This window comes from Peromyscus eremicus, chromosome X (assembly GCF_949786415.1).
Source record: "Peromyscus eremicus chromosome X, PerEre_H2_v1, whole genome shotgun sequence".
Taxonomy (NCBI): Eukaryota; Metazoa; Chordata; class Mammalia; order Rodentia; family Cricetidae; genus Peromyscus; species Peromyscus eremicus.
This window is the reverse complement of record NC_081439.1, coordinates 33,160,172-33,182,976: the sequence shown is the minus strand read 5'-3', so window position 1 is coordinate 33,182,976 and position 22,805 is coordinate 33,160,172. Positions and strand designations below refer to the sequence as shown.

At 40.6% G+C, this 22,805-nt stretch overlaps 1 protein-coding gene across 1 annotated transcript; it reads right to left on the bottom strand.

Moving 5' to 3' along the window:
• Nucleotides 1–5,070: 5,070 nt before the first annotated feature.
• LOC131899134 (E3 ubiquitin-protein ligase RNF168-like) lies at nucleotides 5,071–8,077 on the bottom strand. Its single transcript, XM_059250522.1, has 2 exons — nucleotides 6,622–8,077; nucleotides 5,071–6,271 (listed from the first exon to the last, which is right to left on the bottom strand). Exon 1 carries the CDS (start codon nucleotides 7,987–7,989, stop codon nucleotides 6,625–6,627), a length of 1,365 nt encoding a protein of 454 aa, XP_059106505.1. The 5' UTR covers nucleotides 7,990–8,077; the 3' UTR covers nucleotides 5,071–6,271; nucleotides 6,622–6,624.
• Nucleotides 8,078–22,805: the final 14,728 nt, after the last annotated feature.

The window sequence follows — 22,805 nt, the reverse complement described above, 5'->3', positions numbered from 1 at the left end:
ACTTTGTGCCCTCCCTCCACTCTTTGGCCTCCCTCACTTCCTCTCTTTCTTTCTTCTTCCTTGGAAATCACCACACAGAATTAGTGCTTTTAAGTTAAAAGATGTGTTTCATTCACCTCCTGTAGACTTTCCTTCCGTTCTCTATTTTTTTTTGTTTCCACTTGTGGTTCATTAGTGAAGATGAAAAGCACCTGTTTACATAGACGTCCTATCTGTAAGTTGCCAGGTCACATCCTGTTGTGTATTGTGTGAGGTAAGCTGAGTAATGTTTCCGAAGCTTGGTCTTTCAGAGAGGACTTGAGAAGCCCAAGGACACATTGACAAGGTGCAGAGGGATGGCTAAACTGAGTGAAATGATAGTATGAGAGCTTTGTAATAGTGTAGCTGACTGTCATAGTTATAGCTCTGCCTATAGACACTGTTAGGTTTTAGATAATGCCATTAGTGGATAAGAGCTGGAGCTGCAGGATTGTGCCATAAGAAACTTTTCTCCAACCTTTTCATACATCTTATGGTTATTCTTATAAATGTTAAATGGATTTTCATGAGTGATATCAAGTTCTAACTTTATATTCTCATAACTTTGCCATTTTTATTCAACTGGGGTTTTTATAGCCCTGCTTATCAATATAAGAAATGTATCTTACTAATCAACTAAGGAAATGTGGATGTGATTATTTTTTTTCATTTTTCTTTATTAAGAATTTTTCTACTCACTCCACATGCTATCCACAGACCCCCCCTTCTCCCTCCTCCCACCCCCAAGCCCTCTTTCCCATGCCACCCCACATCCCCACATCCCCCAAATTGAGGTCTCCCATGGGGAGTCAGCAGAGCCCAGCACACAGGTCCAAGCCCCTTCCCACTGCACCAAGGCTGTGCAAGGTGTCACACCACAGGCACCAGATTCCAGAAGCCTGCTCATGCACCAGGGACAGATCCCAATCCCCCTGCCTGGGTGCCCCCCAAACGGTTCAAGCCAAACAACCGTCTTCCGTGTCCAGAAGGCCTAGTCCAGTCCCATGGGGGCTCCACAGCCACCAGTCCACAGTTCATGGGCTTCCACTAGTGTGGCTGGTCATGTCTGCACGTCCTCCCATCATGATCTCGATGTCGCTCACCTGCAGTATCTCTCCTCTCTCTCATCAATTGGATTCCTGGATCTCAGCCTGGTGCCTGGCTGTGGATCTCTGTATCTGCCTCCATCTGTCACTGGACAAAGACTCTATGATGACAGCTAGGTTATTGCTAGGCTGGTCACCAGAGTAGACCGGTCCAGGCACCCTCTGGACCACTGCCAGCAGACGCAGGTGGAGTCAACCTTATGGATTCCTGAGAGCCTCCCCAGCACCCTGCCTCTTCCTATTCCCATGATGCCTTCATCTATCATGGTATCTTCCTCCCTGCCCTCCCACTCTGTCCCTGTTCCCAGCTTGACCCTCCCATTTCCCTATGTTCTCATCCCCTACTCCTCACCCTCTGCCCCCCCTCACCCAGTCCACTCATACAGATCTCATCTACTTCTTCTTCACAGGAAATTAACCCATTTCTATTAATCTATAAGTTGCCACGTGGCTTGTGGCTTACTGGTACTTTATATCTTGCTTCTCATGGTGGTGGCGGCTGGCAGAATTCTCTCTGCTTATCCCGCCTATACTATACTTCCTGCCTGGCTACTGGCCAATCAGCATTTTATTTATCAATCAATCAGAGCAACATATTCACAGCATACAGAAATACATCCTCAGCTGTTCATGCTTCTGGAGCATTTGTATGCTAGTCAGGCATTTGACCTGTGTGAGATCATATTTCTTTCAAGTATCATGGTGAGGCAGGATCTGTAACTCGCCATAGGGTTTGCCACTCAGGAAACTGAAGTGCATGCAGGCTAAGTGCCTTGCTCAAGGTCTAGCAGATCAGAAGTGGCCTGCTGGCAGTTTGAGTGCAGGGTACTCTTGAGAAGTACAGCATGCTGCATTCAAGGAATATAATAGCAGGAGGCATCACACCCACTGGGAACTCAAAGGGAAACATTCCATTTCTTATTTCTTGCCTTCCCTATCTCCTATTCCTCACCATTTTCACCTCTTATTCTTTTTTCCTTCCCCTCACCCATTCCTTTTTTTCTTTTTGGGATTGTAGATTAAACCCAGAGACTTGCATGTGTTCCACCACAGTGTTACACTGTAGCCAGCAGTGCCATTAATTTGCACCCAAGACAGTTTATTCCACGATGGGAGGGGAACTTGATCAAGTTTAGAAGAGAAGGGAGCACAATAGAGGGTACATAAAAGATTAAAGGAATTTCTGGCAGTGTTCTTTAGTAAGGGCTGTAGATCAATGAAAGCAGACACAGCTCTGCCTTGGAACGATCTGGACTGATTTAAAACCTGTTTGTGTAATACTTATTAAAATCATAGTCAATATAAGGTATCTGGCATGAACAGTCATGGGAACAAACAGCTCACTCTGAGGCATGCAGTTTAATTGAATGGGATCACGTTGTACTACCACTTGGTGTCTCATCTGGCCATTTGGTGCTGTGTTTTGTAGATCTACATATGACATGGCTACATATGACTTAACTGGATAGCTAAATGGAGATGATCTCCATTAAGTTAAATTCATTTAAGAGATTGAATATATATCTCTTTATACATTATGCATTATACGATTAAGCATTTGTGCCTGTACACAGAAGTTTGTTCTGGATTTTTTTTTTCTGTTTTAAAAACAGTGTTGTGAGAAATATCCTAAACACCTAAAACATTTGGCCCCTAAATTCTTTCCTCAGGAACAGTATGAAGAAGTAAGCTATCTAGGCCAAACACTATGCAAACAGTTAAGATAGAGAATTCCAGAACAGTCAAGCACACTCAGTTAGATGTCCACAGTTTCTCCAGAAATTGCCAAATTTTTGTCTTTTCTTTTAAAAATGTCTCTGGCTTTTGATAGGTAAAATTATATTTGTTAATTGTCTTTCTTTGAATCCCACTGAGATCAAACAAATAAAAAGCTTATTTTGTTTTTAATTAAACTTTTCAAGTCAGAAGTAACCCAAATTTTGTTAGTATTTACGAATACAGATATTGAGATTCTGGGCTGAGGCTGCATAGCTCAGTGGTGGCGTGTTTGCCTGGCATGTTCAACCTTAAGCATAGAAAATAAAGTTGTTTTGTTTTGAATAAAGATTTTTAAGTAGATTAGATTAAAACATATTCTAAAAGATAAAGTTGTTTCTAGATTATTAATGTTCTGTTTCTCTTTCTTAAGAAATAGTTGAGAGGGCTGGGGCTGTAGCTCAGTTGATAAGAGTTACTGTCTATCATGCATTAAGCCCTGGATTCATTCCCAACACCATATAAACTGTGTTATGGTGCCTCATACCTGTAATCCCCCAACCCAGAGCTAGTGGCAGGAGGATCAAGTTTAAAGTCAACCTCAGCATTGTGGTGCATACCTTTAATCTCAGCACTCAGGAGGCAGAGGCAGGTGGATCGCTGAGTTTGAGGCCAGCCTGATCTACAGAGTGAGTTCCAGGACAGCTAGGGCTACATAGTGAGACCTTGTTTCAATAATGATGATGATGATGATGATGATGATGATGATAATGAAGTCATCCTCAATTACATAGTAAGTTAGAGGACAGTCTGGGCTGAAACCCTGTCTCAAACAAAAAAAGAAACAGATGAGAACATTTTTATTTTTATTAATTTTATTTTATTCCTTTAATATTCATATTTTTTTGTTTTTTTTTTCAAGACAGGGTTTCTCTGTGTAGTTTTAGTGCCTGTCCTGGATCTCACTCTGTACACCAAGCTGGCCTTGAACTCACAGAGGTGTGCCTGACTCTGCCTCCAGAGTGCTGGGATTAAAGGCATGAGCCAACACTGCCTTTAACATCTGCACAGCTTTAGTATGCACTGAAAAATCGAGCATTTTTGTATTCTACCAAAGTGAAAAAGTTAGCAGTGCATTCTAATACCTGGCACTGATCATTTTATTAGTCTAACAAATTCACATATGGCAGAAAGAACAACGACTAATAGAGAAAAAATATATCCTAAAATGAACTTCAGTCTGGAAGACATCTTCACAGACAAATGTATAAATCCTAAATATATCATAATATAGCCCTTTTAAAATTTTCAGTTATGATCTGGTCTAACAAGATTTAATTACAGAAGTTTGATTTTGTGGAGCTCCAAAAATTCTACCCTGAAATACTGTTCTTCAAAACAAAACTGACGTGAGGAGAAGATAGGTTTTTGTTTTAGACAAATTTCGTTAGTTTTCAATTAAAACTACATTATTACCACAATCATTGCTCAAAGGACACTTTTTTTTATGAGAAAAGGCAAATCAAAATTGAAATTGGCACCGAAGGGCTAGGAGTATAGTTTAGTGGTGGAGTGACTGACCAATATCCCCAGGGTCCTAGGTGTAATCCCCAGCTGTGCAATATATATATTTTACTGGATATATATATAATATATATATATATTATATTACTATATTTACAATTTATATATATATATATACCCAATAAAATTGATATAAAGATTATATAAAGATTAACAATCTCATTACAAAATTTGGAGAATAACACATTGAGATAAGAACTGACAAATGTAAGGTAGATTAGCCATAGGACATAAAAGACAAACACTACATATATGAATTCTAGCTTCTGAGTTTTATGTATGTGAATTTGTATGGGAGTAGCTATATATAGAGGCCTGGAAACTAGAAAGGGGTCCATTAGAGGGAGCGAAATTAAGCTTTAAGGTGGGGAGGACACTAAAACAGCTAATATGAAAGTGGAAGGGGGATTATTGAGGGTGGGTTTAAGTGTGTGTGTGTGTGTGTTGGGGGTAAAGGTCAGGGAGATGGAGGAGATAGGGATCGAGGAGATGAGGGAGAAGAGAGGGTGGGGATAGGGTCAGCCAAAACTATGTATGAAAAGATAAAGAAACCTACAATGTTTATAAAGCTAATTAAAATTTATTGAAATGTTAAGTGAAAGGCAAAAAAGGATAAATGACTCTTAGAAACATTAGAACTGTCTGCTAAAGTTCATATTAATTAAACTTAGCCAGTAGACAGAAAGGTGTCTTCTGGAAGCCTCTGGTAGTCCCCATCAGGTGCTGAAGATCTGGATGTTCACTGGAGTAGTTGCTACTGTCAGGTTCACGTTGACAGGTGGAGGCTGGAAACTAATGTCTTCTGGCTTCTTCAGCTTTTTCCATCTGGGCAGGTCTTTTCCTTCAGTCACTGCCCCACATCCTGACCCTCTCTGGAAACACTTAAGAGGTATACTTCACTAGCTCAAAACCAACTCTCACATTTATTATTTCTATATTTTGGCACTGGGAACCAAACCCATGGTCTTAATGCTTTATAGTCAAGTATACTACTTCTGAACTAAGTTCTCAACTCCTATTTTTTAAAACTTTTTTGAGATAGGATCTTGCCATGGAGCCCAGGTTGGACTTGAACTGTAATTCTCCTGTCTCAGTCTCCCAGGTTCTGGGATTGCAGGGAAGTGCAACCAAATCCAGCCCCTAAATATGATACTATTTGTCTCAATACATACAAAAAATAGTATCAACAGAACGACTACTAAGTGGAAATAAATGTAATTATTTCGGGTTCCTTACCATAAAATATTTTGCTGTTACTCTCTTGGAGTAACTTCCTATCTTCCTATTCTTTTCTGTTTTTTTTCCAGACCAGTGATTGAACTCAAGGCACTTTATTACTAACCTATACCTCTACTAACTTATACCTCTAGCCCTTTTGTCCTATTTTAAGTTTATTGTTTTCTCTGGTCTGGTTTGACTGAGACAAGCTCTCACTATCTAGCTCTCTAGAACTTACTATGTAGATCAGGCTGGCCTCAAACTCATCTGAGATCTACCTGGGTCTTTATTCCATTCAAAACAAAACAAACAAACAAAAAACTGTTAACAAGTTTGTTTGAGTAGCAAGAAATTAGTGAGTTGGGGATAAAAGACTTCAAGAGGTCTAGCATTCCCAAGGCATTTTATATCCATAAGAACTATCAAACATAGTTATCACCCCTACTAACAACAGAATAACCATTAATAGCATGAAGGCTAGGCACCCTTGCTTATGACTTGAGTTTTACAGAACCACATTTCTATTCTCTGTAATCATAAGGTCCATTAAAGATGAATGCAGGTTGATGTAGTGATGCACATCTGTAAATATGGCACTCAGAAGGCTGGCAGGAGGATCTCAAGAGACCCTGTTTCAAACGATAGCAAAACAACAAAGTCAGTGAGAGTGTGCACATCAAATGACAATTTCAAATATTCAATGATACATTTATAGGTTCTATCATAGAAAAGACAACTTCACAATGTAGTTTTAGGGGTTCAAAACATCCTACCCCTGCATTATTTTGTCTACTTCTCAAAACACTTGAAAAACACTTTTCTTTGAAATATTTGGCAATGGGCAATGAAAACTTTGTTTATAATTCTCATTCTCTAGCAGAATTTGCCATCTTTTCCTCACTAACATTAGCTAAATGCTTAAACTGCATCTTTTAAAAAGGTGATTAATTTAGGTCTTAAATACTTTATATTACTTTACCTTTCAGATGTCTTTATCTTTGGAACCCTCTCCTTTTGCTGAAGTGTCTGGATGGGAGGCATCGTAGTGGTGTGGATTGTTCTTTGGGAACTTTTCACCCCACGTTTCCTTCCCTTCTTCATCAAATGCTTTTTGAAGCTCCAATGCAAATAATCTATCTTGTTCTTCTTGCTGATGCTTCTCAAAATACAGATTCTCCAAATCTATAAGCTTTTGGGTAATTAAGACTTGTATTTCGTCTTCATCTGAGGAAGATTTGGAGGGCAGGTCGTAAGTGTCAAGCTCACCAGCTGCTTCAGATGAAGATTTCTCATGCTTTCTTTTAGAAGTGTGTTTACTGCTCGAAGAGTGAGACATTTTAGCTTTTGCCTCAGTTGTGTCGTTTCCAATTTCCACTGTCATGCCTGATACACTGCTTCCACTCTCTGTTTCGGCAGGAGAGTGAGCCGTAGCTTCTGCTTTAATGTTCTTAGGTGGGACATAAATATTGTGATTAGAGCAGCTTGGTTTTGGTGCCTCATTTCCCGAAGTGCCCACTTTCACATCATAGCCGTAACACAATGCATGACAGGAACTTATTTTACCGTGGTTTGGAATCTCAGGACCTCTTGACACATTAGCTGTTTTAGTTTTCCTTCCCTGTCCTGTAGTGTTCTTCCCATCACTGTCAGTTTTTACAGATGTTTTCTTGCTATCTTGCACAGCATCATGCTGTGATGCTAACTCAAGCTGAGAGCAAGGAAGGGAAAACTTTGGGACATCGTCACAATGTTTTTGTTTCCTTTTTTTCTTTCTTGGGGATGTTCCTGTATCACCCATGCTGAGTTTTTTAGCCTCTTCCTCCTCCCTTTGCTTTTGTTCTTCCAGTCTACGCTTTTCTTCCCGTATTTTTTCCTCCTCCATGTCCTTTGCCAATAACTGCCTTATGTATTTCTTAGTAGCTCTGTTTTGTTTTTCCTCGGTGGCCTGGCGCTCAGCCTCCAGCCTGATCATCTCCTCTTCATATTCTTTCCTCAATTCCCCGGGATTACATAGTACTCGAACTGGCGGCGAATCCTCATAGAAGACCAAACATGGCTTGTCCTCCCCAGGGTTCCTACGACTGCATTCCTCTGGATACTGAGCTTGAATTCTTTCCCACAGTTCCTTATTGATAAGACTACTTATATGAGTATGGTACCGAGCCCATGAAGAGATCCAGGTGCGGCAGAAGGGGCACGATAAAAATGTTTTTCGGAGAAGGGCCTTAAAGCATGACTTACACACTGTGTGGTTACAAGGCAGAGTTATGGGCTCGATGAGGAATTCCATACAAAGGAGACACTGGCAGTCATCTAAAGTCAACTCATCAGGTTTAGATAAGGCCATTTTAGTAAATAAACAAGTCCCAATTTGAACCGGTACCTCAGCAGCCTGTGAGGATGCTCCGTGAGTAGCGGCAACAGCAATGGCGGCAAAAGAGAGGGAGAGAGCCGGGCACTTCCGCCACGCGTTACTTGATATCCGGTTACGGTAGCCGAGAGGGCCTCTACGGCTTCATGGGAATGTTCTAGAACTCCCTTCGCGTCTGTCAGCCCTAAGTGAGAACTTTTGACCAGTCTTGCGGTTGTAATGTATCCCTCTGAGGAAACTTGGAATTGTTGATGTTTTATATAAGACAGATCTGACTTTGTGGTCCAGACCAGTCTTGAGCTTGTGATTCTTGTATCTCAACCTCCTACATGCTGGGATTATAGGCATGCTGCCACCACTCCTGAGCTCAAAATTCTTAGTTTTTGTTTAGGTCTTCCTTCAATATGCAGTCTATGAGGGTGGTATATTATTGATTTTTCAAAAGTTCTGGTGTCTTGTGCTAGATGGCAAGGGACTGGATTCATTTCAAGCATTTGTCTTTTTCTTGAGTGAATTCCTAATAGTGCTATGGTGTCGAAAACCAGGAGCTAACACCAAGATATTGCAGGGTAAAATTTATTCACAGCCAAGCCTAATTTACAATCCCCTCCTGGGAGTAGGAGAATGTAAGCAGCCCTCAGCCACAGCAGAGAGAATCTTAAATAAGTCTTTCATGACCTTTGCAAGCAAGCGGACCTTAAACAAAAGCATAGATTTTTGCTGTTAGCATTTAGCACAAATACATTGTCAGAGTTTTTGATGTCATTGTGATTGGCCAGTTCTGGAAAGCCTCGTCAGGTCGATCTGGTTTTTCAGAAGATCTTTGTGGTCTGTTGGTTTTTTAAAAAAACAGCCCACACAGTAGGAACATGAATCTTATTACACCTAAGAAATACAAAGAACAAACATCAAGATTTTGGAAACAGGTCTGGGAGCTGAATAAGAGGAATGGAGGCTCTGTTATTTTATTTATTTTATTTTATTTATTTTTTCGAGACAGGGTTTCTCTGTGTAGTTTTGGTACCTGTCGTGGATCTCGCTCTGTAGACCAGGCTGGCCTCGAACTCACAGAGATCTGCCTGGCGATGCCTCCCGAGTGCTGGGATTAAAGGCATATACCACTGCCACCCGGCTTCTGTTATTATTATTTTTTTAGCAGATGAAGTAAATTATTTTACCCATATTAAAATCAATAGTGAAGGCAGAAATGGGGAGGTCAGCCTCTAACATTAGCTGAGCTTTATTCACAAGCCACATTGAAAAACACTGTATGAACAGACAACACTCTCCTTGGGTGTATTATAATGCATTGTGACTTACAAAAGATAGAAGCAAGCACCTGTAAAAACCTCCTTTGCTGCTCTGGAGTTATGGATCAGGGTTTAAGAGCGCTGGCTGCTCTTTCAGAAGACCAGGGTTTGATCCACAGTACCCATGTAGCTGGTCACAACTGTCTAATTTCAGTTCCAGGAGATTCAGTGCCCTCTTCTGGTCATCAAGGGCATGGCATGACATGGTGCACAGACATTTATACAAAACATTCATATAAAATAATAAAATTAAATTAAAAACCCTGCTTCACTTTCTAATACCTGCTCTTGTGAAACCTACTTTATCACAGACACATTTAAAAAATATCTGTAAGCACATTAAGCAAACTAGGAATTTCTGTAGTTTTAGGGGGCTTGAGATCATACTCTATTTTAGAGCAAGAAAAATATTACCTAAGAAGTAAGTTGGTATCCTCTTTTACTATAAGAATCATTATTAGTTTTGTTTCATTTTAAATATATTCTCTTTCAGTTGAGACATTTCTAATACCTGCTCTTGTGAAACCTACTTGATCACAGACACATTTAAAAAATATCTGTAAGCACATTAAGCAAACTAGGAATTTCTGTAGTTTTAGGGGGCTTGAGATCATACTCTATTTTAGAGCAAGAAAAATATTACCTAAGAAGTAAGTTGGTATCCTCTTTTACTATAAGAATCATTATTAGTTTTGTTTCTTTTTAAATATATTCTCTTTCAGTTGAGACATTATGATACATAATTACAGTATTTCAATACATGTATACAGTGTGCAATGATCAGATGAAGGCAATTGGCATATCAGCCTCCTCAGAAAGTTACTCTTTCTGTGTTGGAAACATTCAAAATCCTACTTTTCTAGTTATTTTGATATATATGTGTCATTAATAGCTAACCTGTTATGCTGTGGGACATGAGAGTTATTCTTCCTATCTAGCTAACCATTCTTCCTGCAATCTCCTCTTCTAAAACTCTCGTAACCACAACACATTACGCGAATGAGATCAACTTTTTAGCTTCCACATATAAGAGAAAGAGAACACTTGGTATTTGTTTTTCCTGTGTCTGATTGATTTCTCGTAACATAATGTCCTCTGGTTGTATCCATGTGCAAAGATTATAATTTTGTTCTTTTTAACAGCCAAATAGTATTCCAGTATATATCACATTTCCTTATCCATTCATCTGGCTATTGTGAATAATTCTGCAAAACATATTCATAAGCAGATGTCTCTTTCAGGTACTGTTTTCATTACTTTTGGGTCTAAACCTAGTAGTGGGGTTGCTTGATTATATATATGGCAGATCTATTTTTATGGTCGTCCCCCCCCCCCCGATAATTCCATAAAGGCTGCACTACTTTCTATTCTAAGTAATTTAAACCAAATTTAGAATAACAGTTTAGATACAGCTGACCTTTCCAACTTTTAAAGTCTCTCAGTCTTTAAAAACAAAAATAAAAACCCCAGGAGTATAATTGCTTGTTGTTGCTGCTGATATTTTATAAAACGTTAACTTGTAATAAAGTATTTAACTTTACAAAGAAAATTCTGAAATAATCTTTTAGCACTATGATTCACTCACTCACTCATCTTGTGTATAAGATGAGAAAGATGCAAATAATTAGTTCTGGAGGATAGTAATGGTTTATAATACATTATCTTCCATGTTTAAAATATTTTTAGTACATTTAAATTTTGTGTGTATGCATGTGTACCACAGTCTGCATATGGAGAGGACAGACAACTTTTGGGAGTCAATTCTTACCTTTCCCCTTATGATTCATGAGTCCTGGGGATTAAACTCAGGTCATCAGGCTTGGTAGTTAGCACTTTTGTCTGCCTTCCCATCTCACTGACACATTTTTCACTATTTTGATGAGAATAATTTGTTACTATTTCTGCTTTAGGCCAATAGCTTAAAGCTAATTTTTTTTTGAGACAGGGTCTCACTATGTAGTGCTGGCTGTCCTGGAGCTCATTATTTAGACCAGACTGGTCTCAAACTCACATAAATTCACCTGTCTCTGCCTCTCAGGTGCTGGGATTAAAGTTGTGTGCCACCACGCCCAGCTTAAAGCTATTTTTCAATTAAAAAATTATTACCATTGTGTGTGTGACTGTATCATAGCATATGGGTGGAGGTCAAAGGGCATCTTTGTGGATGGAGTCACTTCTCCTTCCACGTTTATATGGGTCCCAAGGATTGAACTCGGACTGTCTAGCTTGCATCTACAGGCAGCAATTGCCTTTACCAAAGAGTTATCTTGCCAATCCTTCAAGGTGAAATTTAATAATACTTTGTACTTTAGCATGAAAACATTTACAGATTGAATTGAAAACATCACATTTGGTTTACAGAACCCCACAATAATTTGTATGTTACCAAAATGTGCTGCAATTTTGATAAAAATAAGATTATAATAATAAAATACAAATTTTATGGGGCTGGCTGACAGATAATAGCTTTTTGCTGTCTGTCAACTATGTTACTAATAACAAAATGTAATGCACCATGGGGCTGGAGAGATGACTCATAGCTAAGATTACTGGCTGCTCTTCCAGAGGACCTGAGTTTGTTTCACATCCCCCATTTTGGGTGGCTCCAGCTCAAGGGGATCTGATGCCCTCCTTTGACCTCAGAGGACACTTGCACACTTGTGCTTATATAAACCCACATACACAAAAATAATAAATCCTTTTAAAATGTAGGGATTTAGGGGCTGAGGAGATGTTTCCGTTAGTAAAGTGCTCGCTTGCAAGGATGAAACCCTGCTTTTGATTCCCAGTACCCTCATTAAAAAAGTTGAGTATGGCAGCACTTGTCCGTAAGAGGCAGAAACAGGATGATCCCTGGAGCTTGCTGGCCAGCTAGTCTAGCTAATCAGTGAGCTACAGGTTCAGGGAAGAGTCTCTGTCTCAAAAAATAAGGTGAAGTGATAGAAGGAAACACCTGATGTTAACTCTGTCCTCTTTGAACACACCTTCAACCACATGCATGTACTACATATGCACATACACACACACACACACACACACACACACACACACACACACACACACGACAGACACTAAAGCGGATTTAAACAGGATGTGGTGTTACACACCTATAATCCCACCACTTGGGAAGCTGAAGCAGGAGGATTTCAAGTTAACAGCCTGCCTGGGCTCAAAGGGAGACTGTCTCAAAAGCAAGCAAACAAATAAAGAGTGGGCATTTGGTAATTTAAAGGGTGGGTTTAAGGGTTCTTGCATAGCACTATCTTCCAAGCAGAGGAACTGCCATCTTCATAAGACCCACTCTGCTTGCCAAAGCTCAGTACTTGCAGGCTTGCTGACTATTGAAATTCCCTCATAGAGGAGTGGGACCTCTATAGAGCAACCAGCAACCCCTCCAAGCCAGGTGTATACAATTCTGTGGAAGCCATTATGTATGTTGGGTGCAGACTTTCTAGTGAAACTGCTTTTAGGGTCACCAATGCTCCTGTTCACAACTCCTAACCAGTACTCTGTACGTAAGCTTAATAAACTCATTGGTTCCTCAGGGTGAACTTAGGTGTAATCAAACTTTGGCTTGCCATTGGACCTTATGAGGAAGAGGTAGCTATTGCCTAGTCCCTCCACCCCAGGGGAAAATACTCACAACAAAGGGTCTTCGACTAATTGTTTTGCTTCCAGGTGGAGCTGTTCTGTCATAGGATTATCGTGATCTGAAGAGATCAATCTGAGGTAGATTTGGGGGTCCTTTCAACCAGCAAGTGATATTATAGGCAGTTGGTATGCAATGTGGGAAAGGGTGCTAGTCTGAATGTTTATAGCAGTGAGGCCTCCTCTACCTCTCAACTATCTAGTTCTGAAACTGGGTGAGGCTTAACATCTTCTGGTCTTGTTCCCTCCACCATAAATAGAAGGCATCTTTTTTTGTTTCAGGGTTCTCTGATGTATTCCCTCCTTCCCAGGCTTCAAACGTGTGAGCCTTCTGTCCCAGACTCCTGAGTGCTCAGATTTCAGGCCAGTACCAGCATACTTGGTTTAAGCCTATGTACTTTCTTCAGTTGATTCAGTTGTTTTGTTGACAACACCATTTTTATGAATATGTTACGTATCTTGGCATTTTGGTTGTGAAACTAGCCTTCACAACGATCTGAGCCATCTTTGCAGTCCATTACATATCTTAAAAATAAAATCCCACTGGGCAGTGGTGGCACACACCTTTAATCCCGGCACTCAGGAGGCAGACTCTATGAGTTTGAGGCCAGCCTGGTCGAAGAGCAAGTTCCAGGACAGGCTCCAAAGCTACAGAGAAACCCTGTCTCGAGAAAAAAAAAATCCCCTGGCTCCCGAGAGCAGCATTACCCTCTATGTAAGGTAACACCTTTTACTTTAAAAACATTTTTAAAATTTATTATTGGTATTTTGCCTGAACATTATGTCTATGCACCTTATATCTGCCTCGTTCCTGTGGAGGCTAGAGAGGGTGTCATATCTATGTAGTACAAGAACCAGGTGTCTAAGCATAACTAGCGATCCTGGCCAATTTCTGGCTGGGAATGATTAGCTCTATCCCCAGAATTTCCCTGTTTCCCAAAGACCAGAATTTTTCAAAGGAATTTCCAGATTTTTAATTTTATGGCCATTGGATTACATTCTCCTATTGTGCATTCCCTGGGAGGGGCCTTTCTATATATTTATCCTGTATTTTCAGGAAGCCTCTGTTTTTGCATTGGAACTCCCTTGTTTCTGGTAACTAAGGGGCCCAGCTGCTGGGCATGCAATTGTAAACTCTGTATTCTTACTTCAAAAGATAACCTCCCACATCTTACCTTTCTCCAGTACAACCAGACATTTAAAAGGGGTATCAGTGATTAGAGGTCAAGATGAATATTGGCTGCTGGTTTGTAGTGAATACTAATTCCTTCCCTATATCTGTCCTCCTTAGTTCCCAGGTCCAGGTCTGAGAGCAGTGGTCATTCATTGGACCATGACCCTGCATTCATACCAAACATAAGCCTCAGGAGGAGGTAAAGGGGCAGGGAGTAGAATGGCCCAGGGCTTTGATGAAACCTTAATTTTAATGGGTCTATTGTCTGGGAGACAGTCCATTTGACAGCATCCATGGCTTCTACTTTCTTGCGTGTGGTGGATCCATGGTGTAATGCCAGCTACTTTCACAGCCATAAGAGTGGAGAGAATCACCATGCAAGGTCATTTCCAAATTGGTTTCAGTTCTCCTTTTGGCTACCTGTTTGAAGAAGCAGAAACTGGTGGTGGACTTGGAGATTGGCTGGGTCTCTCAGAAGGGAACTATAGAGCCTATACTGATTTGAGAAAGGAATGATTAGAGTTCTGCCAACTTCTGGTCTCTGAGCCTGGGAAGCACTGGGGGAGGTCTTCCAAATATAATTCCATAGGGTTTAAATCTCTGCCTATATGGGGTACAGAAGCTAAAGCAAAGCAAGAAAGGAGGTCTTCCTTTGCTTCATTATTTTCTTCATTCTAATGAGAGTTTTGTTAGTTCCTTTTAATGGCCTGTTTGTTTGTTTGTTTATTTTGCCTGCCCAAAACTCTGAGGTCTATATGCACAATGAAGTTTTCAATCTATGTCTAAAGCTTTTGCTATTAATTGAAAGATTTTGCCTATGAAAGCCAGGCCATTTTCAGACCCCATTAATAAGAGGAGATCAAATCAGGGAGCAATTCCTGGAGGAGCTTTTTAGTTGCTATTTGAGCAGTTTTAGTTCAGATGAAAAATGCTTTTACCCACCTGGAAAAGGTATCTATAAAAACTACCAAGTACTTTTATCCTCTCCTGTCAGGCTGGATCTTGGTGAAGTTAGTTTTCCCAGAGTTCACTGGGGTGCTAGTCTCTTATTCAGACCCCTTCCTGGGTAAGGGCTCTCTGTTTTGGATTTACTTGAGCACAAACCTGGCATCTGCTGAGACATCCCACACTAGGCTGCCCAGTCTAGGTATAACATACCTTTGTCTGAGCAACTCACAAAGTTTTGTGGACCACAGATGAATAGCCTAGTGAAGGTCTCTTACCAGAGTCCTGCTAGTTGTTTCTAGGAGAATGATCTTTCCCTCTGGTGTCAACCATCAATCTGTGGGTCTGAGCTGTCTGTTTCTTCTTTACCTTGGCATCTCAGGCAGCATTGTGTTGCATCTCAGGCAGTATTGTGTTGGAGCATATCATCAGAATATCAATAGGCACCACTAGTTTTAGGGTACTTTGTCAGGCAGCCAGGTCAGTGGAGGACAGCAATTTGTAGGGAAACTCAAATAGCCTCTAGGAGGGCCAAGATTTTCTCATTGTTTTTAATGTCCTTACTCCGAGTAGTGAGCAGCCCTCTTTCTCTATTGATCATACCATAGACATTTGAAGTAGTAAAAGTATAATGACTGTCCATGTATATGGTGGTGGACTTTCCTTTCCCCATCTGAAAGCTTGGGTCAAATTGATCAGTGCTTCTCTCTGGGCTGAGTTACCTGGCTTGCACCCAAATTGTTTCAGTTAAAGAAACTACTGAAGCTCCCATATACCTGGTTTCATCTTTCATTTTGCAAAAGTCATAGATGAGCACCTTTGTCATCAGGCAAGAGGGAAGCTAAATTGATGGTGGTAGGTTTCTAAAACTGGTTCAAGGGTGGTCCAGGAAGGCATAGTACTGGTTCACACAGTCATTAGACAGCCAGTGTTCTAGTGCACCTCAGAGGATGGCCTCATCTACATCGTGGGGGTACAGTGAGTATAAGATCTTTAACTCAGTGTTAACTTGCATTTTGTTGTTGTTGTTGTGTGTTTTTATTTTAATACTGGAAGTAGTCACCACAGATCTTAGACAGGTAGCTGATCCTGTGGCTATAGGGTTCAATCATTTGGATAAGTATGTTATAGAGTGTTTAAATGGCCCCAAAGTTTGGGTTAAAACCCCTTTTGTAATGTCTTTTGTTTTGTGAACAAACAGATGGGAAGGTTTTGAGACATCTGTAAGTGCTAAGGCTGGAGCTGAAGTCAGAGATGTTTTTAAAGCCTCAAATGTCTTATATTTAGTCTCAGTACAGATTAGGGGCTCAGTGCCCACTTTGTGCTGGTGCATAGAGGGCTTGCTATTTCTGAAAACCCTGGTATCCAGAGGCAGCAATACCTAGCTGCACCTAGGAACTCCGGAACCTGTGTCTTAGTCTTTGGAGTTGGGATCTGAAGGATGGCAGCAATCCTATTCTGAGACAGTCTTCTTTTGCTTCCCCTCAGCTGGTAGCCAACATAGGCAGCCTCTGATGTACAAAGTTGGGCTTTCTTAGCTGACATTCTGTGGCCCAAGGTCTGTAACTCTTGCAGCAGTCCCTCAATGGCCCTTTTATAAACTGTTTTCCAATAAACCTCTGATAGAAGGATGGGAAGTAAACTGCTAGTGTCTCATCAAACAGGGTTTGTGAACTTTTAAATCTTTGGGGCAACCTGGTCCATGTTAGTTGCTGGTTGTAATCTCACACTGAGTCTGTCCATTTAAAAGCAAAGATGGGTTGACTCAACTCTGCCGATGGGAGGTTGAAGGATAAATCTTTCAAGTCCAAGACAGTGTACACCTGTTTCTCTAGAAGAACCAGACTCATGAGAATCAGAGATCTCAGGTTTCCTTACAGGCAAAAAAGGTATATTCAAGGGTGACTGACATGGCATCAGGATAGCTGTCTCTACATTCCAGGCATTATGGACTGGACTGCAATTTCCCTTTTTGTTTCCAGGGTCACTAGGTATTGTTTAATCTAGACTAGGATGGGGGTGGGTGGGAGGTAGCTGAACTGGTTAGTTAAATAATTATAAGAACTTGCTATTAGGCCAGTCCTGGGATGTTGGTTTCTGCTCATACTCCAAGGAATCTTTATTGTCAATCTGAGAGATAGTTCAACTGTATCTTTTGATTGGAGGCAGAACTTCCAGCTAGGAGATATTCTTCTGACAGATTGTAAGACACTAAATTTTTGCTGGGTTATCTGTAAGTCTAACTGTGTCTCATCATCAATGAAGGTTTTTCTCTCTCAATCAGTTCTCTGCTGTTAAACACCTTTTGAGCTACCTCCAGCAACTGGAACCTATTTATACTTTTAAATTTTTGTTTTTTTCTAATGTCTGGTGCTGACTGGGTGACAAAGGAAATCTCTATAGCAGCTGTTTTTAATCCTTTTAAAAAGCACCTAGTGAAAAATTGTTTAAAGTCTCCTTGGTCAGTGTTAGACAGCAGGAAAAAATGTGGTCTGTCCAGGCTGTGCTGTCTGATTAGCATTCCCCTTGCCTGGTCCAGGGATAGTTTTTCTAATTTTTTCAGAGAATGGTAGATTTTTAGTTTTCCAATTATACAGATTTTTTAAAAGATATATTCTATTTATTTATCATGCATACAGTATTCTGCCTGCATGTATGCCTGCAGGCCAGAAGAGGGCATCAGATCTCATTATAGATGGTTGTGAGTCACCATGTGGTTGCTGGGAATTGAACTTAGGACCTCTGGAAGACCAGCCAGTACTCTTAACCTCTGAGCCATCTCTTCAGCCCTACAGATTGTTTTTTAAAAGGAGACATATTACATAAAGGAGAAAGGAGTGGAACTTTCACTTTTCCTTTGGGCTCAGCCTAAGGGAACTTTTTCCCTACCCCAGGGCTGCTTAGAGCAGAGAGGGAGCAGAGGGAATGCTCATCTGGGGGAACTATTTCCTTCTCTTATGTGCATTCTGCTTAGGTGACAGGGGGTCCTGGATGAGAGGTTCAGACCCTCCCCACCTCTACACAAGGACTAACCTGTGAGCAGAGTTCAAGCAACAGAACAAGTAAGCACCCCTGTTCCATGAATAGGACAATTGGAGGTTTTTTCAGGGGGATTCTCTGGGCAACCTGTCAGAGATAAAAGTATTTGTGTCCCTAACATGAGAGGACACAGGTCTTAAGCCCAGGGGTTTTCACATCAGAGAAAGCCACTGATCAGTTTGGGAAACAGAACACACACACACACACACACACACACACACACACACACACACACACGAATAAAGACAACCAGGGGTGACCACCCCACATTCATACATCTGAACAGAGGGGGAAACCCAGTTACATCTCAGATGGTTCCTGGACGCTGGATCAGTGGCCACATCTGACCTCTCCTATGTGTCCAAACAGAAGGCACCATAGCCAGACTTATCTTTGGGGGTGGCAGACCAGGTAACTTTCTAATTAGTTTCCTTCATGGGTATAGCTGTCAAAACCCTCTAAAGCATTAGGCAACGACTGGTCAAAAGGGAGCCATGGGGACCTGAAATATATCAGGTTGCCCATCCCTAAAAGTCCCCTGACCATTGCATTCTTCCTTGTTCCATGGGATTCTGAGACCCCCAGTGTCTCAAGGTCTGTGTTGTGGGATATTTATACACTGTGTGAAGATATATTGCTGTGATTGGTTTAATAAAGAGCTGAATGGCCAATAGCTAGGCAGGAGGTATAGCTGGAATTTCCAGGCAGAAAAAGGAAGAGGAGAAGGAATCAAGGGGCAGGAGAAGCCAAGAGACATGGAGAGGAAATGGGAGGTGCAAGATGGAAGAGAGGTAATGCCACATGATAGAATGCAGATTAATATGAATGGGTTAATTTAAGTTATAAGAGCCAGTTAGCAACAAGCCTAAGCTATAGGCTGAGCTTTCATAATTAATAAGAAGTCTCCATGTTATTATTTGTGAGCTGGCTGGTGGGACAGAGAAAAACTAATTATAGGTCTGGTCTCTGGGATCATGGTGGGACCTCCAGAAATGTAGGGTATTCACCAGAGAAGACTGCTTGGACATGGCTTTAGCCAATAGAAAGTTTTTATTAGTCAGTCAGCAACTATACTGGGTGTTGGGGATCACAGTGTAGGCCTGAGCCTTTCTTAGGGTGAGCTTTTAAGCAGAAAAACCATGTCCTGTGTTGACATACTTTAGTTAACAAGAACAGTTAACCAGAAGCAGAACCACAGAAGCTAAAAAGTGACTTTCCCAGAACTACAGACTTTGATGGATTAGGTCTTTGTTTTCATTTTGGCAGATGGTATTGTCTATGTGCTAAATTTTATGACCTGAATGGTACTTCTATCATGGTGCCAGTTGTGCTGAGGTCTGGGGCCCTGTTACAATATGTGTATATCTTAGTTAGGGTTTCTATTGCTGTAATAAAACACCATGACCAAAAGCACCTTGGGGAGGAAAGGGTTTATTTCATCTATTCCTTGTAGTCTCATTGTTTAGAGAGGTCAGGGCAGGATCTGAAACAGAAGCAATGGAGGAATGCTGCTTACTGGCGTGTTCCTTATGGCGTTTTCAGCTTGCTTTCTTGAGCACCCAGGACCTCCATCTCAGAGGTGGCACTGATCACAGTGAGCTTGACCATTCCATATCAGTTATTAAGCAAGGAAATACATCACAGGCTTGCCCACAGGCCACTCTGGGAGGGACATTTTTTCAGTTGAAGTTCCCTATTTCCAAATGACTAGCTTGAATCAAATTAAAATAAAACTAGCCAGCACAGTGTGTGTGTGTGTGTGTGGGGGGGGGGGTTGTCAGGTTTTTCTTTCGGCTGCCAGCTCACAAGTAACAACATGGAGACTTGTTAATTATAGAGGCTTAGCCTTGGCTTAGGCTTGTTTTTAACTAGATCTTCTAACTTAACCCATTTTTATTAATCTATATTCTGTCACGTACTGCCTATCCTGCTTCCTCTGTGTCTCCTCGAATCTCTCTTGTGTGCCTAGATTCCTCCTCCTACTTCCTCTCTCTGCCTGGTAGTTCTGCCTATACCTCCTGCCTAGCTATTGGCTGTTCAGCTTTTTATTATACCCGTCACAGCAATAAACCTTCACACAGCATACAAATATCCTACAATGTGTGTGTGTGTGTGTGTGTGTGTGTGTGTGTGTGTGTGTGTGTGTGTGTGTGACAGAGAGAAAGAGACAGACAGGCAGGCAGGCAGACAGAATGTTTACACATATGTATGGAAGTTTATAAAATAGTAAGTTTTTATATGGATATCTCACACATCTGTAGTTATTATTCCCTCATCTCTTTTCCTCTGCCATGTCCATGTTTGTCTCTGTCTCTGCGTGTGTCTGTCCCTCACAAAGAGTTTTGTTCTATCATTATTGAACAGTACAGAAAACATCACATGAGAAAGGAATGGAATACAGAAATCTTTAACAGTTTTATAAGGGATTACGTCACTGACTCCAACTGATCCAAGTAACAAACAGTATTACAAACAACATTGTTTACCAAGCACTATCTGAAGATTACATTCAACATTATTGTGGACATTCATTTTATAACATTGATTTCAAACTTTATTTTTGCTCTCTTTGGAAGATGATCATCAGAACACACATGTCTTACTGTGATTCAGAGGCATGAAAAAGTGCATAATTTAAGAACTATGCATTACCTTAGGTTGTAAAAGTTGATTTACATGGGAAATACAAGACAAGTAAGGTAGATTGTGACATAGTTTTCTTAAAGGCAGGTTAAACAAACAAGCTGAGTACACAATAGGATAGCAGCTTTAAGTCTTAAGTGACCTCAGTGTGTACTATTAACTTTGTCTGTGAGGTCCAGCAAAAGTTCCAGTGTTTTAGAATGTACGAGAGATTTTCAATATTGCAGTGCCACAATGCAAAAATCAAGTCTTAACCCAGTTGTGGGCTCTGAGTGCTACAGTAACAACCAGCCTGTAAAGATGTGCCCATTGGTGTAGTAATGGTATGAATGTTTTTAGGGCTAACCAACAGCTTTCTGATTGGATTTAAGACTTATTTCACATGAGGAACCCAGGCCTGGTACTGGAAATATGGCAAAGAACCCATGGCTGGGAGATCATAGGCTAGAAAAGAACTATTATTTTGCAAAATAGGCATATCACCAAATTGCCTTCTCAGTATATATATTGAAGCCCATAGATGAGTGTAGCTCTCATCCCTTGTCAGAGAAACATGTTTGTACAGTGGACAACAGTTAAAACAGAGACTACTGGTCAAAGTGCAGAAAGCAAATGTTTGTGGAGTGTTCAGCCATAAAGATGACACCCTCCCACTTTCAAAGCTCATGGAAAATCCTGGAAGAGGTGGCAGAAAGATTGTAAGTATCAGAGGTCAGGGAGGACTGGGATGAAACAGTGTCTTCTGGATTTGACATGCTCATTGCACTGATGGAATCACAACCAGTTAACATGGAGTTAAGAGGGGTTCATGTGGCCCTGACCATCATTGAGATTTTACTGACAGTTGTTGGTTGCTAAAGGAGGGAGATCAGTTTTCTTTAAGGGTATGGTACCTGGTAGGTTGACTATGTTTTAGTAGATTGACCCATATGCATAGTCATATGGGCAGCACTGATTGGACTCTGAATTCTTTTTTAAAAAAGAAGAAGACCTGAAGTTGAGAGGAGGATGTGTGTAGAAAGATGTATACAGTAGGTCTATAAGGAATTGGAGTTGGGGAATAATAGAGTGAATACAATCAAAGTTCATTGTATGCTTGTATGAAATTGTCCAAGAATAAATAAAAGATATTATATTAAGTACCAAAGTCCACTTAAGATGTGGATGCTAAAAACTGGACTTCACAATAAAGCAAGTCCTTTAAAATAAAATTTTATTTTACAATATATTTCACATTATATGTAATGTATTTAGGAGGAGTAAATGGGGAGGGGGAGGGAAGGGCAGGGTAAAGGAGGAAATATGGGGAGGGACAATTAACACTAAGGGCCTTTTGAAAAGTAATATGGAAATCTACTACTGTAGAAGCTTCCTAAAATGTATACATATATGAAAGGAATTTAAAAGGAGTCACAATAAATGGGAGAGACAATGCTCAACTAGACATCTTAAGCCACCAAGTAAAACCTCCAATTTCAGGAATAGGTTACATCTTGTTGAGTGATTGGTCTCCCAATCATCACAGGCTACTGCCAAGATTATTGGTTACTCTCCATAAATTGATAGTAAGGCCCTATTGTTGAAAACACAACTTACTTATGTTATTGAACATGGGGAATTGAGCTGGTACCCAACTAGAAGCTTTGTCCCTACTTACAAGCATTCATGGTGCTGGAAGGTACTTTGTATGCTACTGGAAAAAGAAAGTAATCATCAGTTTCACCTAGTTACAAATATAAATACTGTGATTACAACAGAGACCTACAAATGCAAAATACACCGATGTTTTAGTGGCTAACATGTTATGGGAGTATCCACGCACTTTTCGATTGGATTTAACTTCTATTCCATGAAATGGAACATATACCTGACATTTAGTAGCCAAGAACCTGAGACTAGATAGGTCATGGGCCTAGGAGAAAACCTACTACTAATATTCGGCTAAGGAACATAGTAATAAAATGAGTCCTTAATGGCACATTACAATACCCATAGATAGGAGCATAGCTGAACCCTCATGAGAAGCTTCTTGC

Coding starts and splice junctions, on each gene's coding strand:
- LOC131899134 (XM_059250522.1), bottom strand. CDS start 7,989: ATGGCCTTATCTAAACCTGATGAGTTGACTTTAGATGACTGCCAGTGT.